We start from the raw sequence: 27,995 nt of genomic DNA, 5'->3' as shown, positions 1-27,995 counted from the left end.
CTAGCGACAGCGGAGTATGCTTCACGTGAGAAGCTAACTCATTAGCTCGCTAGAACCGTGGAAAAACACGGATATTTAGACTTTTTTTCATGACAAAGTCCTCACTTTGACTTCTTATCAGTCTTCAGTCCCTCGTCACCGTGGTTTTATTACTGAATAATGACGGAAACTACGAGTCAGCAGTTTTCGTCAGCGTCACCTGGCAGCTGTCCCCCAGGGTCCCACAGTGATGCTCCCTGTACACAGGCTCCTGGCTGCGATGAGCCAGAAGGAAACACAGAGATGGAGGTAAGGAGTAGGATACCTTCGCTGATAAAAGCTACACACACTGTGTTTTAATACTTTTATTTCCAGTTTCATTTACTTTTTAAGTGTGTGTCATTGTGCCAAACTACAACAAAAAGGCAGAGTGGCTGCTCTTCACTGGAGTGGTTTCAGTGAAACTCCATATTTGTTCTTTTATGCGACAGATAAAGCAGGTAACCTTGCACAAGAGGTCTGGGAAAGTAAAACAACACAGCAAGGTCAAATGGTTGATTATTTGCCATTTGTGATAGCGGTATTAAGAGCAATTAGAGTGGTGTGCATCCTTCTTAAGCATAATCTGTGTGTACTGCATGAATATGTGCTGTGTGCTTTTAGGTGATGCTTGTAGTGGCCTCATGCCATATTGTCTTGACTGAATTGTGACTGCAGGGACGCCTGTAGTTCACTGCTGTGAATTCTGCTTTGCTTTGCACTAAATTACTTCATTAACTTATTTTTTATGTTTACAGAGGGATGGTGTTTTAACTGCTGAGGTGGTCTCCAGCTGTGTGTCCAACCTTGGACGCTGTGGCACTGGGCTGCAACATTTGTACCGACACCTGTCTCTGCCTGTAAGACACTTACCTACACAGACAGCGTTTGTAAATGACATTAAATAGCTTTTAGTCAGGTTAAATGTCTGAATTATCAAGGCAAAGCAATCCATGACAACTCAGTTTACATTGACATTGTGTGTTATGTTGACAGTTCTCTTGTATTTTTTCACTAGAGTCAGGATCTCCATGACATCTCAGTTTTATGCAGTTATGTCCATCTTCAAAAGCTGGAGCTGCCACACAACAAAGTTAAAGGTGACTTTTTGTTATACTCATTAAGTGTCCTTAAAGGGGAGCTATTATGTTTTTCCTTATTTTCTGTCATACATATATAATTTTATAGTGTCAGATATTCATATTTAACATGGCCAAAGTTTTAAATCATGAGGTAAACCTATATAAAAGTAATGGAAAAACCTCAAGTTACAAACCATTCTGAATACTCTGCAACTGTTTTTCTACTTTCAAGACAAACTGGTGTCAGCTCGTGACAAATTTCTGTATGTGGTCTTTACATACCATAGCCTACACTGCTACATGCAGCAAAGTGCTAACATCAGGGAGACATGTATTATTGGTTGCAGATGTTGTTAATTTCACCCTGATTTCGGATCATATTCCCGTTGGAACATGTCCGGTTGTGAATATTTTGGTTGAGAAGCTTTTATAGACTGAATCACTGTGACGTCACACTTACAACAACAGTCTCCTCTGGGTAGACCACTGGCAATTGAGTTCAGTTGTGGAGATTTGTAAAATGGGCAGACTTGTGGAATTCTGTTGTCATTTTCAGCCGTAATTGTAACGTCTAAAGATATATAGTTAAACACTGTGGTCCGATCTTCTTGACATTTCTGCTGTGCTTATTTTATGTACAATGTTGTTTTGCTATCATCTTTTTAACCAAATGTACTGGCACAGAAGCTAAACAATTAACTGCTGTGGACGGGGGCCGCAGCAAAACGTATTCTAGCCACCTAAAAACATTAATATCAATCTTAAGTGCTATATTGTAGACAACTGGACTTGCTTGCATTTCTTGAAGACGTTTCACCTCTCATCCAAGAGGCTTCTTCAGTTCTAATTGACTGGTGAACATTATGTCATGATATTTTTAGGCTATATCTCGATACACGATATATATCTTGATATTTTTAAATCTTTAAAAGCACTTCATCAATGCTAGGACTGGGAGACAAAATTGAACATAAGATTTCTGATCGAATACCCTCTCTGATGCAAAAAAGTTGTAGGGATGACTACTACTACTGTAAGATATGAACACAATGAGATTTTTGAATAATAATGTGGATATAACTACTAAGTGGGTTACGGCAAGCATTAAAACAGATAAAAAGTCTGGTAAGTTACATCAGAGAGTTACATCACTTTACAGTAATGCAGCCTTTAAACTGAGAGGAAAAAACACCACTTATGCCGTATCATGACACAACGATATCCAAAATCTAAGACGATATATAGTCTCATATCTTGTTAATGAGATAATATCTTCATATTGCCCAAGCCCTAGTGTGAACCCTAACCCAACCCAACCCCGACTCTTACATAGGGCTCACATGTGACCCCAATAACTCTGTAAGGACTCACATCCACACAGAGTTTAAAGCCTGTGACTCCGCACCAGTCACTTAGAATTGAAGAAGCTTCTTGGATGAGAGGGGAAACGTCTTAAAGAAATTGAGACAAATCCAGTTGTCTATGAAATAGCACGTATGATTACCATGACCTGGATGACTAAGACGCTTCACCAACATCCACCAATATCAGTGTAAGTGTAAGCTATATTTAAATATTTGCTTTGCTTTACCAACGGAAGCCGAGGCAGACCAGCAGCTCTCTGTTTAGCGAAGTAAAATGACTGTTTTTGTCAGTGGAGTCTGGTGGCTTTGATAAAACGTCTTCAGTGGTCCATTTTTAGGTGGTTAAAAACTAAGCAACTGAGGCAGCACTTGCTCAGCACCATATGATTTTATGCACATGATGTGGGGGTTTTCTACCTGGAAATTACTGTAAATAAACATTGTGATTCAATCTATTGGTGAGAAACTGCCGCTGTACTTCATTGCTGCAAATACACTGTTACATGTAGCTACATGCTTACGTCAGGGAAACATGTTATCTTGGTTGCCGATGTTGTAAATTTCTCCCCCATTTGGGGTCATATTCCTGGTGGAGCATGTCTTGTTGTGCAGATTTTTGTTTAGAAACTCTAATTGGTGATTTTTCATGGCAGAAAGTGGCACTATACTCTGTTACAGTTACTCCCCAGGTGCAATGAGGGTGTTGAGAGGTGGAGAACTCAGATATGGGAGACCCGGAAAACTTGGACTGGGCTTTTTTGTTTTGTTTTGGGTTTTTTTTTTTTGAGGGGTGTGTAAAGAAACGTGCTAAAATGAAGAATATCAGACAGAGGGTGAATACATGCAAACATGTTCTAGTAGAAACCCAAAATACAAGTATGAACCTGAAAATGAATGTAATGGGTCCCCTTCAAATCTATTACAGACCTGCTATTTATAGAAGCCAGTGACTACTTTGATAGAGCTGTAATTCAGACATGATTCATTCACATTTGAATATGTTACTTTTGTGACCCTGTCTTTATCTGTTGATCCAATACTCTTTCCTCAACTCCCAGATTTATCCTGTGTGAGCCACATGCCCTACCTCGCCATCCTGGATGCCTCTCACAACGAAATCTCCAGCTTCTTTGGATTCCAGCCGCCCAAGAACCTAAAAGTAACGCAGGACCTTGAGCTGACAGGATAAGACCATATTTGATTGGTGGCTAGGGCTTCACTTTCTCGTGCTATTCCCTCAAGATAGGCCTGGATTTCCATAGCCCATCTGTAGTCTCTTTGAATATGCTTACAAGGCATTAACTGCCCTTGAACGACAGTGAACTTTAGCAAATTGAAAATTCCTTTCCCATACTCTATGGATTCGGTCAGAGAATTTCTTCAGTGAGATGTACTGAACACTTTCATGACTTTTGTTAATAGTGTGCTGCTTCTTTTTTTTGTCAGGAGGTCAATTTCTCTCACAACTGTATGACGAAAATGAAGGATTTGTCAGCCTATTCATCCCTTAGTTACCTGGATCTGGGCTGTATCCTTACTGAGAGACGCTTACATTCATCCATGTGTACTTGAACTTCTTATGTCCTTGTCTTTGCCTCTTTCTCTGTCAGTCACACACACCATATAGCTTTTTCTTTACCTATATATGATCATGTCTATAAAAATATACCGCATTATGTTTTCCCCTTAACATGCGCATGCTCAGACAACAGCCTCAGTGAGATCAGTGGTCTTGAGCAATGTTGCAAGCTCACCCATCTCAGCCTGGCACACAACAAGATCTCGAGGATCAGCGGCCTGGACAGCCTGCCTCTCACACACCTCTGCCTTGTAGGTCCTACTCTCTATTACAGTCAGAAATGCACTAAACAGAGCGCACACTCACACACAAACATTCATACATGCAGTACATTCAAGCAGATACTTAAAAACATGAATTTTAAACAGAAATCTCATTTGTCTTTCTTTGCCAGCGCTTGGCAGTGCTTCCATTTACATGCGTGGCTTTGCTTCGGAGATTGTTTCCCTCCTTGTGTGTTATATCTGAGCACGCACACACACACAGTAGGAGTTATTTTGGAGTTGATCTTTCTTGTTGCGCGTGTTTTACCTCATGTATGCTAAATTTTACCTGTTTATATTTGCCTCTCTATTCTCTCCTCCCTGTCTTTCTCTTTATGTCTCTGTTTTTGGCTGCATTTTTACATTCAGTAAAACCTTGGCCCCCTGATCGAGAATCACCATATGGTCCAACAGCAGGCCTTTTCTCTCTCACTCTCTCTCTCTGTCTCTCTTTCTGCTTGTGTGTGTGTGTGTGCACATGCGTGTTATGTCCTTTATCAGTGTTTCCTCATTGTCAGCAGCCATCGGTCTGGCTGTGTCTGCCCCTGTCTGTAGCTTTGCTTTGGGACCAGCTGCTGGTGTTTGAGTGAGCCTGGACCAAGTTCAGCGCACACACACACACACACACACACACCCACACACACATTCACTCATACCTTGTCCATCCAGCATCCATCTAATCCCATCCCTGACCCCACTTCCTCACATGCTGGCTCCCTAAACAGCACAACCCTGTCAGCCGGCCTGTTTCCCAGCCCATCACAGCGCCGACCCAGAGCTTCAAGGGACTAGCGCAGTCACCCGCCCCCACTGACAGCAGCCCTCTGCCAGGCAACATGCTTGGCAAGAGCAGGACGAGGTGTGGCCAGACGGCTAGATAACAACTTTAGTCAGTGGAATGGAGTGAGAAGCAGGCTGGGGGACCCTGACAAGGGAGGAGTGCCTAGGTCTGGTTCTTTAGTTGGTTAGCATGCTGTGCTAGCACCTCGCCAGCTGTTTGGCTGTCAGTCCTCACCTGTCAGGATTTAGCAAAGAGAGGCAGGCCTGCCACTCAACTCAGCACTGAGGGGAAAGAGGGTTCAGGCACCCTGCAGAGCGACCATGGCACGTCCTTAATATTTATTCACATTGACTGTATATGAAGCAGAGCTGTGCATTGGAAGCCACTTAGGTGTACATGCATATTCATGAATATCATGTACATGCCTCTTAAAATATGTCCTCTTTCCTGTCCATGTCCAGAGGGGGAACCAGCTGGAGAGGATTGAGGGGTTGGAGAATCTAAAGAATCTGCAGGTTCTGGACTTGTCTCTGAACCGCATCACCAGTCTGTCTGGCCTCCAGAATCTACACCTACTGGGCTCCATCAATCTGGAGAAAAACCTGGTACTGATCTGAGACAACCTTGGTTAACAGCACATATATGTTGGCCTAAATCTTAACGTGATTAAGTCAATATAGATTTAAGTTCAGGAAAAAATTGATTTGCACCAGAGATTCACAAAAATAGGAATCCAATCACACATGAAAGTCACAGAGGTTTAAAAGATTATGAAATCCATCTCCATCCTGATGCCCGAATGATCTCTGCTGACCTCTTTCAATGCAAAGGAGAAGCGGCCTTATTCTGAGCTCCCTCCAGATAGCTGAGTTCCTCGCCCTTTCTCTAAGGCTGAGCCCAACCACCTTACACAGGAAACTCATTTTAGTTGCTTGTATCTACAATCTCAGTCTTTCAGTCACTACCCAAAACTCATGACCATAGGTGAGGGTCATAACTTAGGCTGACTGGTAAATCAAGAGCTTTGCCCTCTATCTCAGCTCAGTCTAGGGCAGCAGCCACATCACTGCTGACACAGCGCCAAACCACCAAGCAGTAACTCTCACCCAACCCAAAGGGTTAATCAACCATTTGCCGGCAGTGTACCATTGCCTCAGACCTGTAGGTGCTGACTCTCATCCCGACCGCTTCAAACTCGGCTGCAAACTGCCGCAGTGCGTACTAGAGGTCTCGATATGATGGAGCTGACAGGGCCACATCATCTGCAAAGAGCAGAGGTGCAATTCTAAAGTCCTCATGCTCGACACAAAGTCAAACACATTTTCAGATCATGAAAAAAAAACAATGAGCAGACTCCAACTCAAGTATGCTCTAAAATACAACAAAATTCTAATCTGACATAATTGTAGTCGTTGACAAGGTTGAGAATGAAATCTTACACTTAACAACTTAATTATATTAACTTCAAATAAACTATTGCACTGCATGACTTTGTGGTTTTGTTTCAGATTAGTGAAATACAGGAGTGCAAACACATCCATGATCTTGTCCTGTTGAGGGACCTGAACCTGCTTGGCAACCCTGTACAGGTAACCCAACCCTTCGCTGACCACATGGTTCTAGTATAAGAACATTTATTTAATATGTGGAGAGATACTGTGTATGCCAAAAGTTTCATGCATTTCATTTAGTCCACATATATTCTGTACCCAGCCTGTAAGCACTTGAGCTTCAATGATGACTTCCATCTGTTTGTGGCTTTTTAAAGTTGATGAATGTTTGTGCTTGAAGTTTAGATTCATCATATATTTTGTAATATATGCCATGTGAATGTAATTGATAGGAGCAGCCCGATTACAGACTGGCAGTCATTTTCCTCCTTCAACATCTAGCTGTGCTGGACCAAGTTAAAGTCACCGCAGAAGAAAAGGTACGAATAAACATAATGAAGTTCACAGCATAAGCACAGTGTTTCAACATGCCGGACTTTCAATTTAAATAAGGCTATTGCACTGACTCCTTATTTAAGCTAAAATGCCACTAGTCTGGCTCACAGGAGGTACTCTATGTGTATAATGATCTGTTTACACTATAAGCAACAACGCAACAGCATGGCCAGCTACATTATTGCAGAGTTGCCATTCAGAGTGTTGCTCGGGTGCTTGTTCACGTACTTATGTAGTCCTGGGTTTGTGTGTGTCTGCTGCTTGCAACAACGTACCTCGACTGAAATGTCTGAGCCCCATTTTAACATCACATTTCGCCGCCCCATTGCATCCTGATGTTCACCATAATACTCAGTGCTCGCATAGTGTCAACTACCTCCATTAAATACCACAGTACCACGGCTAGAAACAAAAAATATGATTGATATACACCTCACTGCATCCTTGGAGCACTGAAAACTGGACAGATCAACTGAAATGACTTGAAATCTGCTTACCTGCTTACCTTGAAACCTGCTTCGTCAGTTGTAGTGTGAACACACCAAAGGTCTTCCACTGGCCACCTATTTTGGAATTCTACTCTCCTTCTGCCATCTCCCAACACTTGCCAGACACCATTGTTGCATCCTGGGCTTAGCACCACGCAGGACGAATATGATTGGTTTAAAGAAATACAAACAACCCAATACAAGCAACCTACAAGGCTGAAAAATGAAGCCAATGAGGTAGTGCCAAAAACTGCAGTGCTTCAAAGGGCCACTTGCAGCTGACTCCAGGAGCAAGTCAATCCCACAGTCTATGGTCAATCCCCATAGACCTCCATGTTAAAATGACCAAGTTTACAGCAGAAATAAACATGTTTAAAGCCTGGTGCAAACATGGTTTTGGTTGCTATAGTTAATTTACTTTTTCATGACAGCTGTATGGGGGTGAATTTTGATATTACTTATCTGTTTTCATTTTGTTAAGGTATAAAGTTATGCATATTTAAGGGTGGGGCCTCCTGAATGGCAGGCTCTCTGCAAGGTGTCGCTACAGCCTGTAAGTCAGGTCCACCCCTCGCTCCTCCACAACTCCACCCTCCCGTCCAAATATGGTAACTTCTGGCTCCAAAAACCCAAGATGGGGATGCCCAAATTACCAGTTGTCTAGGTGACGTCATGGTAGTTACATCCATTATTTCATACAGTCTGGTTAGGCATCATTTTGTAGCTTCATGTCACCAGTTTCTTTTGAAAATGACTTGTAGGCTGTTGCTTTGTCGGTTGTAGTGTGAACGCAGCATCGGCCTGCCATTGGCCACCTATGTCAGACAGAATTCTCCTCCTGTTCCGCTATCTCCCAACACTAATTTGCAAGGGCGCCGTGGCTGCATACTGGTCTTAGCACCACCCAAGTCGACTGTGATTGGTTTAAAAAAATACAAACAACCCAGAGCGTTGACACAGAGCTAAAACAAAGTGTAGGGATCAAATGCCATCAACCTAATTTGACTGTTATAATTTGCATGGATGTGGGATTGCTTATTTGTCCCTTGATTACCAACCTTAAATCCCAGGTGTCATCAGTAAACAAGTATGACCCTCCTTTGGATGTGATGGCAGCCAGGGATCACATGACCAACTTGGTGTATCAGCTGATGCAGCCCCAGGTGCTCTATGACAGGTTGGTGCAAACATAGAGTTGTGTTTGATAGCCTGACCTCTGGATGGCCCTTTGCCTTGTTTCCTGAATGTGAGACAAAACCACCCAGTGGATTAAGTTACTATAATGTCAACTGTCGATGAAATGAAAAAGGATAATACCAAATGTTGACAGAGACAAATGTGAGGGTTTACAGTCAAATGTGTTGATGAGTCATAATCGTAAACACCTTCTGAAATCAACCATCAAGACAGTTGCTTTCGAACGTGTGCAGCATTTTATCTGCAGTGAGTCTGTGTTGCTCACATTATCTACTCCCTAAAAGAAAAAAAAATTGTTCATGCATCAGCACTTTTTTGAAAACATCCATCATCAGCAAATAAAATGCTGCAGCTACAGTCAATTTACCATTCTCCTCTGTGCTTCCTAGAAAGAGCGCATGCATATTGCCCACAAGGCTCTCGTTTTTATTGACTGAAGGAGTGGCTTTCATGACTGGAGACGTTTGTGCTCTGGCTTCATGGCTTAATGTATTTAACTGCTGCTCATCTCAGTGAGAACCTACCTGTAAAGGTGATCATAAGCCTCTGTTTGTGTGTCTCCAAGCAGCACTATGCCCAGTGCAGACTCTCCATATCCCATGCTGGTTCTCACTGGTCCTCAAGGCTCTGGGAAGAAAGAGCTGGCTCACAGACTGTGTCGGGAGTTGAACGAATACTTTGCCTACGGGTCAGTCTTAAACTTTCTGTACATGTATTTCAAGTCAGTGTCACATGATTAGTAGTACTTAAATTGGTACTAAAATGAATGACTAAAATCAGTAGATTTAACTGTAAATTTACATTACATAATTGTCATATGATGAAATAATACATCTGCTCAAACTGATATTTAAGAAGCTAAACATGTTAAACATATTAACTGAGACAGTAAAGCTCTCAAAAGAAATCTGCTCCCAAGATGCAGCTGGTAACACCATTAGTAATGTGACAAGTAAAACAATTATTTGTATCAGTTTTCTCCTTTGTGTTTTTTACTTACTGCTGTGGAAGTCAAACAGCTGCTCGACATATTAACCAGACAGTTGAGTCTGAAGTTAAAAGCTGCACATACTGCAAAGTGGAGTTGTTGATTCTCAGTGGGAGTTACTCCGTACTAGCATCTCTTTATTGAAGATATAAATTAATGTGTGATATACATATTAAGTCATGGGAAAAATAGGAGCCATCTACTCCCAAATACATCAAAGGATAGACCAGGCCAGATATTCTGAAGTTGATATTAAAGGAGGACTTCACCCTCCATATCACCAATTATCCACTTTGTGTCAGGGCTGGGCAATGTAACGACTATGCACAATATATCTATATATTTTTAAGCAAGATATAAATTTAGACAACACGTTCATATCAATATAGGGTCCAGTTGCGTTACATAACACACACCAGTGTGCATCTCTCCTCACTCACACTTTCCGCACTGCTCAGCCCCACTCACTCACAGTTTCTCCATCAACACTCAGAGAGACACAGAGCTCCTCCTTTGTTTGTATGTTGCACGTGATACACTAAATCAGTCTGTGAGGTGAATAAAATTACCGCAGAAGCACAAGTGCAATCCAGCGCTGAGCTGCTAGTTTGTGGTCTTGGTAGTTGTAGTCTGTTGTGTGACATGGAGACAGCGCCTGGATGCAGGCGACAGATCAGTTTAAAAAATGCAGTTCATGTACAAGACATATATAATACAAAGAGTCTCTTGCTTCTTCAGTTTCAGTTTATTTTATTCATAAAAAGGACAGTACACATTAATCAACATTACTGTAAATGTGCCAGTTTTAGCCAGCCGGCTAATTCGGAACTGTAGTCCTCCGGCAAAATGTTATGAAACCATAACCTGACCAAACACAGCCTTGGCCTCTCTGTTGATGCCCTGTGCATTGATAAAATTAATAGCTTAAATAAGTAAGCTTTATATCGCTTTTCATATGAAAGGCCATGGAAATCTCCCCCCACAAAGATTTTTTAATTGTTCCAAACTAAAAAGGATTCAGGCTGACTTGATACTTTCATACTCATGATGTAGTTATGTGTCCTGTCCTGTCCCTAACCTCTGTAGCTCCAGTGCTATGTGCTGAAATCAAAGTCTGTTTTCATGAACAGGAATCCAAAAACTTGAGTAAATTCTTAATGAAATAAGGTCTGGGCTTGCAACAGTGTCCCGCATTTCTTACTGTGTAGTCTCAGCAGAAGAGCATCTCTTCACATTCAGTTTGGAGAGGTCGCATAGATCAATAACTCTTTTAACACACATATGTGAGTGTTGTGTTAAGGTAGAACTGACAAAAGTGAACCTACCCTAAAACTCTGGGGGCAAAACAATGCAGCATTATGCAAGTCAAAGGATTTACTGTCTGATATGTCACAGAAATCCAGTGGTCTTCTACCGGCTCATAGCCCCCATACTGCTCCTGTTTAGTGGCTGCAGGTGTGACAGTTTTTGCGTTTCGCATTTTATGTTTCTGTCTTTCTCCACAGAGTGTGTCACACCACTAGGGGGCCCTACTCCGGAGAGGAAGATGGAGTTGATTACCATTTTGTCAGTGAGGAAGACTTCCAGAACATGATTCACATGGTACGTTAGCTTGTCGTGAAGCTTTTTTGTACATCACAGACTGTATGAGTGACCACATGAGAACAAAATAGGTTCTGGACTCACATAATTTTGTGGACTCTGTCATAAGTCATGCAAACAGAGTAGCACTCACCACCAGTTAATTAAATGTACGCTGGGTTTTAGAAAGCTTTTTGTGTGTGTGTGTGTGCTTGAGTCACACAACTCTCTCAGCAAGTTTCAAATTGAATTCACTCACTGGCCATAATGAGTTGAGTAGTTGAGATAATTGGTTTTACTTGGATTGATTGATTTTACTTTAACTGGCTGATATTTCAATTAGCAAAGATACATTTATTTGAATTGAGCATTTTTGATGAGGTGTAATGGCTATATTAATTAAAAACAAAATTAAGGGTGACTTATTGCAGCATCACCCACAACATTTGCCATGCAAGTGATGATTATTAGTCTGAGAACACTGACGAGGATGCAGAGAGATAATGGGTTTTAATTTCATCAATATGCAGACGTTGGTCAAAATAACATAAAATACACATCTTTTCTGAGAGGGTCAGCAACTGCCAGAGTCCGGTTTGATTTATAGTTTATGTTTATTATCAGTTTTTACTTGTGTTAATCAACAGCAACTGGATCTCGTTCATTACACCCACTTTTTACTTCAATTCTGAGAAAGGGGATCCGAGGATACGTTCCCAGGGTCATATGTCTCTTGATATAAGCTACCATTGTAAAAGATTGGTAAGGGCTAGCTACGTAGTTAAGATTGCAAAAGAACGAAGGGATACAGATGTTTCAGATGCAGTTTAAATGGTAAAAATCCATTCAGCCACAGTGGAGATATCAAGGAGTATAACATCAGTAGGCTCAAAGCGGTAGGTGGGAGATTTGAACATATTGGCCCAGGGAAATATACACCGAACGTTGGATGGAGGGAAAATAAACATTGCTGAGAACAAAGAAACCCTTGAAAGGTCTCCTTAATGAGTCATATTAAGAGGATATTGAGCTGGGGACATAGATACACTCCTGGAAAAATGGGCGCTGAGGTCTTGGACACATTTGTTTTCCATCTTTTCCTTCTTGTCAAGCTGCCTGTTACGTAAGAGCAGCGGGGGGATGATGGATAGAGGTCTGGGTCACGTAATGATTTACACAGCAATGGCTTTGATGCTGGAATTGATTCCTTTTGTGTAGTCCAACAGAGGAAGTGGATCAGGTTAACTTTACAGCCTGCCCCTCCCTCTACTTGATTCGTCCATTCTTCTCCTTCACCCTTCGTTCGTCTATTGCCAGCTACTTGGTTTATCGCTTTGCTGTACGTCCTTTCTTAGTCGTCATGCTCTCGCCTTTCATGTGTCAGCTGCCCTCTTTCTCTTCATTCCTTCCACTCAGATGTGCTTTTCATTAACTGTACAATCATAACCTCTTGAACCCACTTCTCGTGGCTGTTCAGAATTAACCACAATCAGCGGTCCTTGGTTGTTGTTATACTCTTTACTGTGATGTAAACACAAGGAACACCTGCTGCGCAGTTGTGTCTGAATAGCATCCAACTCTGGTAATATGGAGTCACAAGAGTTGTGTTTGTCATTGAATGTTTGAATGGCTTTTAATCTAATTTAGGAGGGTTTTGCTTCTTGTCTTTGTGTGTTCTCTGTCACACCTGTCTCGTTAGTCCTTCCCTGTTCCCAGAGTCTTCCCTTCACACCTGTTCTGTATTAGGCTTGTTTGCTCCACCCTCGTTGTTAGTCAACCTCCATTTCCCTCCTTTCTAATCCAGATGTGTCTTGTGATTAGTTTTCTGTGTATATATACCTGTGTGTTTCCATTTGTTCTTTCAGTTCGTCTGTGGTCATCCTTGCGTTATTCCTGTGCTCGTCCATGTGTTCTTGATGTCGTCCATGCTCCTTTTCCTGCCTGATATCTCGTGTTTGGATTTTTCCCGGTTGGTTTTCAGTTTATTTTTCGTTCTGCTTTCATTTGGACTTCCAGTTATCTGCTGTATCTGGATGTTTTATTGTCGGCTGTATTAAAGCTCACTTTTTGTTAAAAACCTCAACCAGCCTGTTAGTCTGCATTTGGGTCCTCTTTGAACTGCTACGTGACCTACAGTATGCCAATTTAATTGACGGACAAGTTTCAGTGTTGATTTTACAAAGTCTGTGCCCTCTAGTTGCAGTGATTTTTAAATGTACAAACCACAGTATTACAGTCAAAATAGGGTTCAGGGAAAAACTATAAAAAAAAAAACACATCAGTTTAACCCTTTGAAACCTGGAGCAACACCATTTTACTTGTGCTGCTTTTAGATGCCTTTTGCAAGTCTTTAACCCTTTGAACCCTGAGCAAATTGGTGTTATTTCTTTCAAACACATGGGGAAAAGCCAATAAGCAACTTTGTAAAAAAAAAAAAAAAAAAACTAGGGGAAAAGAAAAAAGTAGGGAAAACTATATTGCTAATTATTATTATTATGATTATTACATTTTAAAATTATATCACAGAATTACTATCATTTTCAAGCACCCTTTCCAGGTCATTTTCTTGTTTGTTTTCAACTTTCTATTTTCTACTAATTTCTTACTCAGTTTTTGGTCCATTCCTTTTTAGGTGCTCATTGCCTTCTTTGTTTCCATGTTTTTATAAGAAATCAAGCCAATTTGCTCAGGTTTCAAAAAGCTAAAGGGTACCTATTATGCTTTTACCTTATTTTCTGTCATAATGTTGGATGTTCACATTAAATGTGGCCAAAGTTTCAAATAATGAGGTAAACATATGTGAAAGTAATCCCTGAGAGCAAAAACCTCATGCTGCAGAGCAGTCTGAATACTCTTGTTTCCAATGTTTTTTTTCTACTTTGGAGACAAGCTTGTAATAGATGTCTGTATTTGGTCATCTGCTCCAGGCACATTACAGTCTTAAGTCTTTACGTTACCTATCCTACACTGCTACATAAAGCTGAATGCTAACTTGGGGAAACGTGATCTTGACTGCCAGTGTTGTTAATTTCTCCCTAATTCTGGATCAGATTCCTGCTGGAATGTGTCTGGCATGGGCGGAGTTTGTGACTTTGTGACTTTGTGTTATTTCCCAATCAGACTACATATAAAGTCAATACAAATATGTGAAATAGCTAACAGTTGTGAGTGCTTTGTTGTTTATACTTCCTGTAGCCAATCTATCTGTCAATCCAACCCTTGGTTTGCGACGCGTTGGCCAATGGCAAAATCCCTGCGAAGGCTAGGCAGCAAGGAGTCTGGTCGAGAGACTAGTGGTAGGCAGCCTGTTTGAAGTGACGCGCGAGACAACAGTTTCTGTTGTGTGTAGTCAAGTGGGACGCAGGACGTGACTAGTTGCTGTATGACTAGTTACCTCAAAGTGGATATTAGAACGTTTTTCCAGAAAGCCAGCGGCAGCCGCCATCCACAGAAAGTGATTCACATTCACTTGAAACATGGAACACCTAAAAATCAGCATATGAAACGCCCCAGAATATCAGTGCGCACATTCTGGCTTCTTTGGGCTTAGCCCCTAGTCTTGCCCTGTCCTAGCTCCGCCCCTGGTGTCTGGTTGTGATTAGAAGCTTTTATTGGTGATTCTTCAAGGTACAAAGTGCTGTTATACTCTGATACAGTTGTTCCTTCATGTAGCCACATGCTACCTTTAGGGAAACATGTAATCTTGGTTACCAGTGTTGTTTATTTCTCCCTTATTTTGGATCAGATTCCTGCTGGAACATTTCCGATTATGGTCAGAAGCTTTTTTTTTTAATGATTTTTCAAGGTACAAAGTGCTGTTGTACTATGATGCAGCCATTCCTTTATGTAGTTACATGCTAACTTCAGGGAAACATGTAACCTTGGTTGCCAGTGGAAGATATACTGTGCAATGTATAGACTCATACTGAAGTAATCCCTCTGAATCATCTCCTATGACCCACCAGAAGTGTGTGGCAGTGTGTTTTTTGCACAGACTCTGCCTTCTGCCTGTATTTTCTTGTTTTCTTCTTATTTTCCGTGTTAGGGACGTTTATAGGCGTATCCGCTCACAGCGCTCAGGTGACGACCCAAAATACAAATATGAACCTGATAATGAGCATAATAGTTCCCCTTTAAAATAATATTTATAGAGATAATTTGTACTAAGAGCTTCAAAATTAGGTAAATGTAACGGAATTTAGACAAGATAACCGTTTCCTTTGGATCAGATGGTTTCAGTTTTATTTATATGTCTGCATTCACTTTTCCTACCACAAACCAAAGAAAAAGAATTATTTGTTTTAGTGAGTTTGGTGTTATAAATTATCCTGTTCAAATAAAACTGCCCACAGAGCCGACAGTCAGAAGGTCAGAGGTTGTGTGTGAGAAGTAACAAAAAGAGCGATATCTTCCCTGACCACCAGTGTCAAAAGTTCAGTTCACAGGTGGGCAAATGACTTTAGGCTGTTAATCTTGACCAAACATGCCGGGGTCGTGTTTGTATGTCAAATATTATGCCCACTTTAGGAGATGAATGAGGCTCATAACTGTGTGTGAACAGTGGGGCTGTAAAGTGGTGCACTGAAATGTTCTCTCATTCTTTCCCCTCATTCTGAAAATTGCCTTGTAGGGTAAGTTTATCCAGACCGCGCAGTATGGGGATCACAGCTACGGCCTGACCAGAGATGCCATAGAGGATGTAGCCAGAGAAGGACTCGCCTGCTGTGTGCATATGGAGCTAGAGGTGCGTATAGACACCTCTTGTCTGTGCCACATCAAGCAGACTGATACCATATGTGGTCAGTAAAGTCAGTAGATCAACACACAGTGGAGACTGAGGATTTACCAGCAATATAGGATCCTTTAAAGGTTGATAGTTACTACATGTACAATAAATGTAACAATGGCTCCATGCAGGAAGCAATATCTGAACACTTAACCTCTTATTTTTGTCCATGAGTTGCTCTTATTTTGTTAGTACCAATTAATTTCTGGGATTTACTAATGCTTTCTTACTTTTGCTCTTCTCTTAACTAAGAGAAAATTTTGAGTGGCTGAAAGCACTCTTAAAAAGATAAAATAAAAACCTCTAGTTTGAAAAATCCACAAAATATTTCTCTGACACAAAGAAATATAAGTTTAATATATTAGGAACATAATTTTATACAATTTAAGATACATTTTACTTCTACGCGACTACATTTCACAGGGAAGTGTTGTAATATTTACTCCACTACAATTTGACGACTTTTGTTACTAGTTACTTTACAGATTAAGATTTTTGCACATAAACCATATGAAAATATACAAGTGCAGCAGAAATGAAATGTTTTGTCGTTTAAATCATATTTAATGCAAAAACATTTCATTGTTCCAGCTTCTCAAATATGAGGACTTGCTTCTTTTCCTTTAATTTTAATTATTTTCATATATTAAATTGATTTAATTGAATCTGAATCATGACTTTTACTTAAACACATTGTTCTTACGTACTTTAACTTAAGAAACATTTTCAATGCAGGACTTTTACTAATAACTATTTTTACAGTGTGGTTTTAGTACTTTCACTTAAGTAAAATATCTGAATACCTCCTCAGCTACTGCTGTTGGCACAGCATTTACAGCATCACAAATGTTTTGCCGTTGCTGGGTTTTTATATTGCTCTAACACCATACGGACGCTCTGGAGAGTCATATGTTTTTACTTTTTTCAGAGTTTATTTAACAGTATGTTGATTTCACTGCAGCTGACGTTCTTCTTACAGCCTACTTTTTTTGGAGGCATCTCTCCAATTCTTAGGCATGTGCAGGTGTATTTGCACACAGCACAACACCTGCGCTTACTTAGTGTTTAGACTGGGTGTTACTCTGGTCACTTATGATTGAGTGGGATTCATCATTCAGCACACCTGGATAAGAGCAGATTTAGACGACTATGAATGTTTGGTGCATCTGGAGTTGGAGTTCTCTTTTCGTTCTCTCTTAACATGAAATTAAGATAAAATTGAGCACAGATTTAATTGAATAGAATTCAAGGTTGCAGTGAACAGAATATCAAACCCTCATTGTAAGTAAGTAATTAAGTGAAGTTTATTTAGTATAGCACCTTTCACAGATCAAGGTCACAAAGTGCTTCACAGTAGTTAAATTGTTAAAAATTAGTTAATAAAAAATGAACAATAAAACATGAGCAACAACACAAAAAAACACACAGAATTACAAACACTAGACAGCACGAGGTGAGACAAAGGCCAGTTTGATTAAGATAGATCCTTTATTGTGCACCAACAAACACTCACATATTCACCAACACACACTTGTTCATCACATCATTCTTGCAATCACATACACACACAATCTTATCCATATTTTTAAGATATAAAAGCTCCGGGTTGCTACGACTATGCGCACTGCCATCTAAGTGAGTCTTTTAATAGGTGTCAACAGAGACCACAGAATCTATGTCTATACGAAGAGTGTTCCAGTGTCGGCACCACTTCCAAAGCATGATCACCTTTTGTTTCAGTCGAGCATTAGGGACAACTAAAAAGGCCTGGGCAGAAGACTTATGTCACCTACTGGTAATATAAGGATGAAGCAGGACACATGCACTGTTTACACCTGCTATTAACATGAATCTTGAGTAATTGGATTACAATGGACAGCTCGAAATGCAGATTTGAATGCACACAATGTGTTCTAAATGCATCTTGAGATTTGATCGTTTAGACCACATTTGTAGTAGTCTGGGGCCACATACGGCCACAGTCTATCAGCAGTGTGTATGCTAATGTGTCGTGGGCTAACGTCTTTGCTTATCTGTCTGTCCCCACAGATTGAGAAAACTTTCTATTGCTGCCATTACACAGGTTAGACACAATGCAGAAGGAATGTCTCCAGAGCTGCTCTCCTCCAGGCAAATGTTCAGTTCAGTGTCTGCTCAGTTAGCAGCGGCAGTTAAACTCACACTGACACTGAAACAGCTCGACTCTGTCTTCAAACCCTGTTAATAACCGTTACCACCGGTAATGTTAGCCGAGTGATGCTATCAGCTAGCCCTGACACTGTGTGTGTGGATGGCCTCTCACCAACTATCCCCGGCGTGGAGCTCACATTCTTGCAGCTGTTGTCTCCTAATGACAGTGAATGAAATGATGTAGAGCAGGAAGTGAGATCAGATTAGAAGTGGTCCCTCAAGACACGTGGAGATTCTAATGCCAGGTGTGGACAAAGAAAGAGCTGTCCACTTAGGATCGGCTCACCTAAGGTATAAGTTATTACCAGGTGTAAACAGGCTCAGAGATGAACATATGTGCCTTACCATGCAGGGCTCCATATGTGAAAACAAGAACCTGAGAATGAAGACTGGTATGTGAGTAGTCCTGCTGGACCTGGTCAGTAGCCTCCTAACAAAACTGCATTCTCTTTGTCTCTCCTCGCAGGGTGTGTTCAGTCTGAAGAACAGCTACTTTGAGCCTCGCTACATCCTGCTCTTCCCCACCCAGGTTGAAAAGTACAGGGGCCACCTGAAAAGCAGTGGTCTCTATACGCAAGCACAGATCGACATGGCGATATCACGTATAGAGCTCTACGCCAATACCAACAGGCAGCGACCGGGTTTCTTCGATAATGTTATCCCAAGTGGTACGTCAAGGAGGCACTAATTTTTATTGTGATATAAATGTATTCATTCATGCTGTGTGATGTTGTACGTGTTGATTTAAAGTGTGCATGACAGAGAATAGTAATGGTAATTTCGTATCCTCTGGTGGCTAATTGGATCCATTGTACAACTTAGTTAATGAAAGTTTAATTGTAGTACAGAGTGTAATTATAAATATTAACAATTCATTTTTAACCCGAGAAAACACTTAATTGATTCCCAGGGGAGAAACGTTCTTTCTGTTTTATTCAACCTTTGGATATGATGCTAATAAGAAAGAAATATTGAAGTCTGCTGCGATAGCTGTGTTCCCTAGCAGTTTGTCATTTAGAGCTTTGCAGAGCTAAAACAAACAAACAAAAACAAACAATACCTTGCCTCACCCTGGCTTAGAGCAGTTCAAGTGTCATTGGAATAGCCTTGGATAAATTAACACACTCCACTAAAATCCATACACTACACTTTCAATCCAATTACCACATGTATTAAGGGCACATAGCCACAGAATAGCAGTGTTTATCATTCCCTCATGAAAGCACTCAGACATGTTAGCTGTTTTCTTAATGAGATGAACATACAGCAAGCGCAGAACCTCATCACTTTTATGCACTGCTAGCTGGCGCCTCATTACACTAAGGTCATCATGCCCATATCTTTGATTCATTACTGTTTGATGGGAGATGCATTGGCTCTGCTTACAACCAGATTTTTCCGTGTCGCACTGTGTGTGTGTGTGTGTGTGTGTGTGTTTGTATGCACTTTGATGTGGGAGTAGATGACTTGGAAGAAGCCTATCAGACACTGCAGCAGGTAGTGAAGGAGTACCTGTTGCTAGAGGAGCAGGAAGAAGGAGAGGACAACAACAGAGGTTACCCTGACAACACGTCCACAGGTGTGTTAGTTTGTTAAGATCATCATTAGCAGACTCAAAGTGTTAGGGGGCTTATTTTCTGAAGCAAGACACTGGGTGCAACTTTTTAATTAATGGAGCAATTCACTGTTTACATCTCAATGTTCGAGTGTCAGGAAGTATTACAGTAAAACAGATGTATAAGATCTTTGGTAGCTTTGTTAAGTCTGAAAAAATACGTTGGTCACAACCACACTGTTGCATTTTCTTTTTAAAAAGCTGTTTTAAAATGAAAATGATCTTCATTCACAAAAGCGTTGAGAACCATTTCAGAAATACACTCCATCCATACCAGGTCCACAGGAAGTGCGGTGGGCTTTGAGGCCAGTTTTTGTAGTGGCCAAGTGTGGAATTTAAACGTCCAAGAGTTATGTGGCCCAAAAGTCTTTTTCCCATGGCCTTACTTTGGAAAACAGACTTCTGTAAATCAGTGAAAACAGCCTTTTTAGCGTCACAACTAAGGATGTTCCTAGCAACTAATTTCCCTGTTGACTAAACAAAATTTTTGATTAAGACTTGTCGATTAGTGCAGTCTTCAACAACCATGTCGGATTTTAAATGCCGCTGAAGTACAAGACAATTTTCACCGTGCAGTACGAATGTGAACATGACAGCAACTCAGTCAAAAGTTAACCAAAAGTTAGCCCATAAAATTGCCTCTGAAATGTGGGGCACATTGAACCTTGCAGATTATCCGACAAAAATGATAGTAATTCACTTTAAAGTTAATAAAACAACAACAAAATTGTAATTAAATTTCAGGTGAAAAGAGGCATTTTGCGCCGTGCACTATGAATGTAACCCTTCACATTATCTGACAACAACTCACCTAAAGTTAACAAATAATATAATGTCTCAGAAAAGATAAATTGCTGCTGAATTGTGAAGCGCTATGCGGGTTAATGTCCAAATGCTTGAATTGAATGTGGTTGCGCATTGTTCAAGTCAAGCCAGTTTATTTTCTGACACAGCCTACATGCTACCTTGTTTTCATTTTCTAGATCAAAGTACTGCCAAACCGCGCTGGTTTTGCGAGTCTCTTCAATTTCCCACCATGCAGTTTTGAAACTCTGGCTATTTAATGGACTAATCGAGCGCATCGCTAGTCACAACCACCAATGAATGACTCATTTCACCGTCAGGATTTGATACATTTAGTTTGATAGCAATCGAAAGTGAAGAGGAGCGACACATTATTTTATTCGGGTTCAGGTTAACGGAGAGCTAAACTGGAAGTTAGCTGCTGTGACGGAGGAAGTTAGCCGCTCAACTCACAAAAGACTGTAGTGTGTTGACTCTTTGGGTTCAACAGTGCGGAAGAGCTGGGTAAATTTACACCTGTAAAGTCAGACTTTTTTGGTTTTATGTCCCACTGAGCAGTTTTAATAGGAATGGCTGTGTCCAGTCCAGTTCTCCTTGTACATCCATGTTCCATACTAACACGGATGAAAACGGATGTCTTGTGACAATTTATGTACACTGGGCATGCATGTGCCAGTATAAGCAGGAAGCAGATTGTCTACTCTGCGGCTGGTAGATTCGTTTTTCATGCTATACACAGAGTATATACGTACATCTTCTGCTGGTATGTTCAGCTGTAACCATTATACACAGGATTGTGCAGTATTGATTCACACTGTCTCTTTCGCTCTCAGGTCACGAGCCAGAGAAGAGGCCACCCTCGCCACCCCTGTCGAGGTCAGGATCAGGTTCACTCATGTCACACTCTGCCACAGCTCTCGACCCCTCTGATCCGTCTTACAGAAACTACCTTACCAAGATCCAGGCACAGCTCAGCCCTCAGAAGAGCCCTGCTGTGAGTAACAAGATGTCTGATGAAAAATTTATTGGTAATGAAGACTGTAAGTGAATGTTAAACAGACATCTAGACTGTAACAAATTTATGGGAAAATAATCCTCCCTGCCATACATCATCACTCACCCATCCCACTCCCTCCCCCCCGTCTCCTCTCCCTTTTAATCACTCCTGTTTTTCACCTGCAACTCCTGTTCGTCTCCCCTTCCTCTCACCTTTCTCCTCCTCCTCTCTGTTTGTCTCTCCTCTGCAGGAGCTAGCTTCCATCAGGAGGCGTGAGCAGCTGGTCAGAGAGGCTTTAGTGGGGAAGAGTCCAGGGGTCTACAGCCAGCTCTTCAAAAGGTTCATTATAAGCAGCGTGGACTCCAATGCTTTCCAGTGCTTAATTTCAAGTGGGCACTCTCGGCTGGGCCAAATTGGTTTAAATTGTGCACTTGTCCTAACTGCGTTTTGATGGTTTGTTTTGGGTTTATTGTTTGACCTTGAGGGTGAAGTGGCAGGTGGCCGAATTATTTGAATCTGAGTGTTTGTTCATATGATGAGCTCGTGAAGTGGCACTCTCTGCTCAATGGTCCTAAAATATACCTGTTATGACTACTCTAAATCTGAATGAAAAAAACCTTGATGTGAAATTGGTTTTCCGTATGATTTATACTTGTGAAGAAGAATGATTGAATTTTATTTTTGTTTACCTCAGCTCTGCACAAACAGCACCGTCATCTCTGCTGAATCCTGATGCTCATTTAAGTGACGACAGCAGGTAAGAACACACACATACAGGTGCTCACACTCCACCAATGCAGTCGAAAGTAACGAGTCAGGCCAGATGTTAGTGTGTGAGATTAACAGATTTATTGATATACTTCAAAGTCATGTAAGATTTCACTTTTTATGGTTTCTAAATTCATAATAATAATAGCATTTTGATTTAAGATGAGGTGAAAGAATCCGGAGCAAGTCTTGCGGTTTCATAAAAACAATCCAAAACTGAAGATTTAGGAGCAGGAAACTGCTTTTTGTAGTAGTTTTCTTTCTCCCTAGGCCTGTTTTTACAACATATGTTCACTTTTATAGAGCTCATTCTGCGAGTACATGCCATGTGGGGACAAATACAAACGCACATGCACAGACACACACTTGCTTACACACAAATACACTCACTCATAAATTCAGATTTTATGGCTTTTGACTCCCCTGTGTGAACACTTACTCTCAATAAACAGTCGTACTGCACAAATATTGATTTAATCAGACATTGACATAGTGTGTGTGGTTATGTGTGTGTGTCATACGTTGCAACAGCACACACAGCTTTTTCACACTGTTACAAATTAGCATCAATTTATTGGATTAGTCTCAAAAGAAGACATTTAAGATACCTACAGAGATACAGTGAAGTCGAAATTAATTTGCTCCCTTCGGGTTCATGTTCTCAGAAAGAGTTTCAGCGACGTTGTTGAGAATTTTACAAGTTCTGTCAGCGCGGTCTGAGTGATACATGCAGCCAGTATGTACTGTAAGCATTACTCAGCCCTTCAGTATTTCTATAGAGGATTCCAGACATCTGTCTACTGGTTGGCAGCGCTCTTAAAAGGGATGTGTCATTACTTGTGTGTCTGTCTCACGTATATTAACAGAGGATCCTTTTGTATTTCTCTGATAGGATTTTAAGGTAGTCTTGTGTGTGTGTGTGTGTGTGTGTGTGTGTGTGTGTGTGTGTGTGTGTGTGTGTGTGTGTGCTTCTAGCATCATAAATGCCTAAATTAAATAAAAAAAATCTTTACCTCCTTGTTTATGAAAGGCACAGTTCACCCCCATAATCAAAATGGCATGTTTGTCCTCTTACCAGTAGTGCTGTTTATCAATCAAAATTATTTTGTGAGTTGCTGAGAGAGATAATGATGTAATAATGATAATAATATTTATTTGTATAGCACTTATCTAAACAAAGAGCTTCACAAAGTGCATAGAAATGAGACAACAAAACAGTACAAAGGAAATAAATCACAATCAAGTACAAATCAGGCATTTAAAGGGAAAGCTTTCTTATAAAGATATATTTTAAGCAGTTATTTAAAAACAGATAATGTGCTAGCTAGCCTAATCTCCTCAGGCAGGGAATAACAGAGCCTCGGGCCTTCGATGGCAAAAGCTTGGTCACCTGTAGCTACCAGCCTTGATCTAGGGACGGCTAGTGAGGGTAGGCTTAAGGATCTCAGGTCAAGACTTGGAGCATAGGTCGTCAGAAGCTCAGCTATATAACTCGGCGCTAAACTATGTTGAGCTTTAAAAGTTATTAAAAGAAGAAGATGTTTGCCTTCTCTCCAGTATAATAGAACCTGAAGGTACTGGTGGATGGCTCCCTCTGTGATGGGAGAGAGTTGCTGTCCTGAGCAAAGGAGTAAAATGGAGCGTGAGATGGACAGGTGGTTTGGCGCAGCGTCAGCAATGATGTGGGCTTTGCACTGGACCATCGTGGTGAAGAGGGAGCTAAGCTGGAAGGTTAAGCTCTTGATTTACAGGTCAATCTACACTGCAACCCTCACCTATTGTTCTGAGCTTTAGGTAGTGACCGGAAGAGTCAGATTGCAGATACAAGTGGCTGCAGTAAGTCTCCTCCGTAGGATTTCTAGACTCAGATGTAGGGTGAGAGCTTGGACTACAGCAGCTGTTCCTTCACTTTGATAGGCGCTATCTGAGTTGATTCAGTCATCTGATAAGGATGAAAACGGATGGATTGCACTCGGCTTTTGACGCTCACACAACCAAAAAATACATTTGAAACATTCAACAGCAATGTCTCTTTCCAGAAATCATGACCCGGTTACTCAAGATAATCCAGAGACCTTGTTGTGAACATGTTCATGTAGGAGCTATTTTCATTCTACCGAACTACACCTGCCAACTGCATCACTGCACAGAAGGAAGTGTGCATCTACTGCTAGCTCACCTAGCACCACTGAGCTAGCTAACGTCGCAGTTCAGCCAAGGAGGACACTGTTAATGTTTACATCTCGCACCATCATCAACACAAGTCTCTCACCCATGAGTGGATACACATTACTTATTTCATGTTGAGAGTGCCATCTATTTCCATTACATTCCAGAGGACATCTCTACAGCCAATACTCAGCAACTCACAGCAAAACAATCTAGATTGATAAATAGCACTACAGGTAAGAGGAATATTTTGTGATTTGGGGTGAACTGTCCCTTTAACCACCAGTAGTCATCCCCAGATTAATGTCTCAATATGGATATTAAGACATGCATTGAAAAATACTATCTATGTCGGTCCATCTCGGTGTTCTCAGCATGATAAAACTTCCAAAAGCACATTCTGCTAAATTTTCTTCCAGCGGAAGCTTCTCACTTTCCTTTTTTTTTTTCTTACTTTGTCTCTGGTCCTTTTAGTAAACTATTTTTTTTGTTTCCCTGCATACATCCCACCTACTCACTACATGAACTTCTTCCTCTCTTTTCTTCTCTTGGTCCGTCTCTTTTTCCCTCACCCTCTGTGGATTGTTTTTGCCTCCATCCCATCTTCTCCTCCTTTCACAAGCAGCTCGGATGTGTCTCGTGCCAGTTCAGCTCTAACTGTGCCAAGTTCAGCCGGGGGCTTGTCTGGTTCAGTGGAGCCGCTAGATATGTCCGTCCTGGGACACACCTTGGAACCACTCAAAGGTTGTTATTGTTTTGCTTTTTTTTTTATCATTGTGGGGAATTTCTGTGTTGTTATATATAGATAGTGTAGTGAGGAGAGACTTACAAGAATAGAAGCCAGGGAAAAATACAGTTTAACAAGTAAGTTGTTGTACACCGTTTTTAGTTTCAACACTTTTCCAAACTATGCAAACTATATTTTTCATGTGTTTTTCATGCGTATTTTATAGTTTAAAAACACTCTTTACTGTCTGTAAATCAGAAAAAAAGTACATCTGATTATAAGATAAGTAAGCTAGCTGAATTTAAGTCAAGACATTTGTTGATGTGTTTCCATATTCGTATTTGTATCAACTAAAATTCTCCCATTTCATACTAAATGGCAACAGACCAAAATCCTGAGGTCATCTGTCCAGGCACAGATCAGCCAGATGTTGCCATGTCGTCATCCTCTGATAGACGTCCTGGATCCAGCGTCAAGCCCATCCTGCCACCAATCCCCACCGGGCGCAAGACCCCCGCATCAGCCAGTCCGGCTCCGTCACCCAGACCCAGCTCAAACACAGCAGTCGGTGAAGCATGAGATGTAGACAGGAAGGGATAGCCTTTAAGGTTTTAGGGCATCTGACATCTAACGAAGTAAAAGTAAATGGCTTTTAAAGAATTCGACATAGAATTAGAGTGAGAGTAGAATGGACATTTTCATTCAAGTCAACGTAGCAAGATGGTCACAGTGGCGGCCATTTTTTGTGTTAACTGCTGCCAGTGCAACTTCTGTAGAGTGCTAACTTCCATATAAACTTCTGATCAGTAATGAATTCACTGAGGTGACGTTTTGCAGTCATGAGATAACAAGCAGTGGAGTAATATGTATTTAAATAAGCAGTCTGTTACTTTTAAAATATTCCCATAATTTATCATTGTTTCTTTTAATAGCATGTAATGTTTGTTTGCATGTAAATGGTATAGGTGTTTCTTTGCAATGAAATTGTAAGGGCAACTGAAAATTGCAAAAATAGTTGTGATGCTGTCAAGGCGTATTCAGTGTTTCCCACAGAATTAAAATATATATGTGGTGAGGTGAGGGGGAGGGCAGCAACAGCTGTTAATGCCATTGACGCAGCACCAAATTATTGTCCCCGTGAGAGGCTCTCCTGCTGCTCTATCTGCCTTGTTAGCACAAGCTAACAGCACAACGTGATCTCATCACTACTCGTCATATTTTGCTGCTTGGGCAGAAGCCTCACAGCTCATTAACATCTGATACTGAGCAGTTAATCTCAAACTGAAACGGCTTATCTCTGTCGTTATCCTTGTTGACAACAATTGGGTAATGTTAGCTATGTGATGCTAACAGTTAGCCCTGACATTGTATGTGTGTGACTCTGTCCCAGGCACAGAACTCCCGCAACAAGTCTCATTATAAACAGGGAGAGAAGGTGGGGCTGGGTGAATCAATAAGCTGCACACAGCTCTACAATAAAATTAGATTTCACCCCTTTTAAATGGTCAAATCTGCGGTAAAGTTGCGGTGATTGGACAAAAATTGCAAGGTCACACAGTATTCATGGGGATTGGCTGAATTTGCTTTATTTGTTGCGGTCGCAGCATTGCAACATCTTGAAGGGACTGAATAGGTGTAAGAATAGGCCAAAACTGAGTTCTCAAATTAGTGATCAGACACACTTTACGGCCCGACTGACATGTGTTGTCACCATTAACAACTAATGATAGTCTCCGTTTTCTTTTGTACCAGTCAAATGACCACCGCAAACATTTCAATGTCCTATCTGCTCTCAATCTGTTTCTAAGGAGTACAGTTTGTAATCATAAAATGAAATGAGATTAAAAGATAAAAATATAGACTTTAAAGTACAAGCTTGGTCTGTTAAATTTAAAGAACAAAGGTCTGTACCTGCATAAATAAATAGTCAGTTACAAAACCACAGGTTTGTTGCTATCTCACCACAAAATACTCAGATTGTGTTATGTGATACATCCAAGCCAAACACTTGAGGTTAGCTCTCACTGTCAGCACTTGTCTTTTCCTGCGAGCTGCTACTCATGCCGCAGCACGTCTGGATCTTTTGCACTCACTATAGACATGATAACTGTTGGTGTTAATGACCATATATATATATATCTGTATATATATATATATATATATAACATGACATAACTTCCTCTTTGTAGTGTATTCCTGGCATATTGACCTGAAGGTGTACAGTGTTGACACACATTATAATTCAGGCTCACACAGAGTGACAAGCATGTCTTTCAGGCATGATAAATATCGTAGTGTTGTTAAAGACAACTGCTCATTTTGTTTTGCACATCAATGTGCTCAGATTCCTGACTGGAGGAGGTATCTGCTCGTCTCGGCAAAGTTCATGTCTACAAAGTATGTGGTACACGTCATGTTTTATGAACGTAGCATTAATTTTCCTGACAGTGAAGTGGCATTATATTTCCTACTGTTCAGTAATCTCATCAAATGGGATCCGCCATTGACATCCAGATACTGATCTTTTATGTGCAGCATGGAGCTCTTGTCATTGGATGATAAATTCATCATTAATCTTTATCTCCTCTGATGGGATTATTTATTCAACTGGAAAAGCGTTCATATGGAAGTTGTTGACAGGTATTAAACAGC

The 27,995-nt window shown here is 40.9% G+C and overlaps 1 protein-coding gene across 1 annotated transcript; it reads left to right on the top strand.

The window, feature by feature from the left end:
- Positions 1-10: 10 nt before the first annotated feature.
- Positions 11-27,991, top strand: lrguk (leucine-rich repeats and guanylate kinase domain containing). Its single transcript, XM_049566602.1, has 20 exons — positions 11-288; positions 777-878; positions 1,037-1,118; positions 3,523-3,623; positions 3,911-3,992; positions 4,170-4,294; positions 5,549-5,692; positions 6,596-6,676; positions 6,931-7,017; positions 8,592-8,698; positions 9,287-9,406; positions 11,212-11,308; positions 15,918-16,031; positions 18,730-18,931; positions 19,726-19,842; positions 21,516-21,676; positions 21,930-22,018; positions 22,374-22,436; positions 25,242-25,360; positions 25,729-27,991. Exons 1-20 carry the CDS (start codon positions 160-162, stop codon positions 25,920-25,922), a joined length of 2,316 nt encoding a protein of 771 aa, XP_049422559.1. The 5' UTR covers positions 11-159; the 3' UTR covers positions 25,923-27,991.
- Positions 27,992-27,995: the final 4 nt, after the last annotated feature.

Source organism: Epinephelus fuscoguttatus, linkage group LG22, assembly GCF_011397635.1.
Source record: "Epinephelus fuscoguttatus linkage group LG22, E.fuscoguttatus.final_Chr_v1".
Lineage (NCBI taxonomy): Eukaryota > Metazoa > Chordata > Actinopteri > Perciformes > Serranidae > Epinephelus > Epinephelus fuscoguttatus.
The sequence above is the reverse complement of the archived record's forward strand: the minus strand, read 5'-3'. Positions and strand labels throughout refer to the sequence as shown.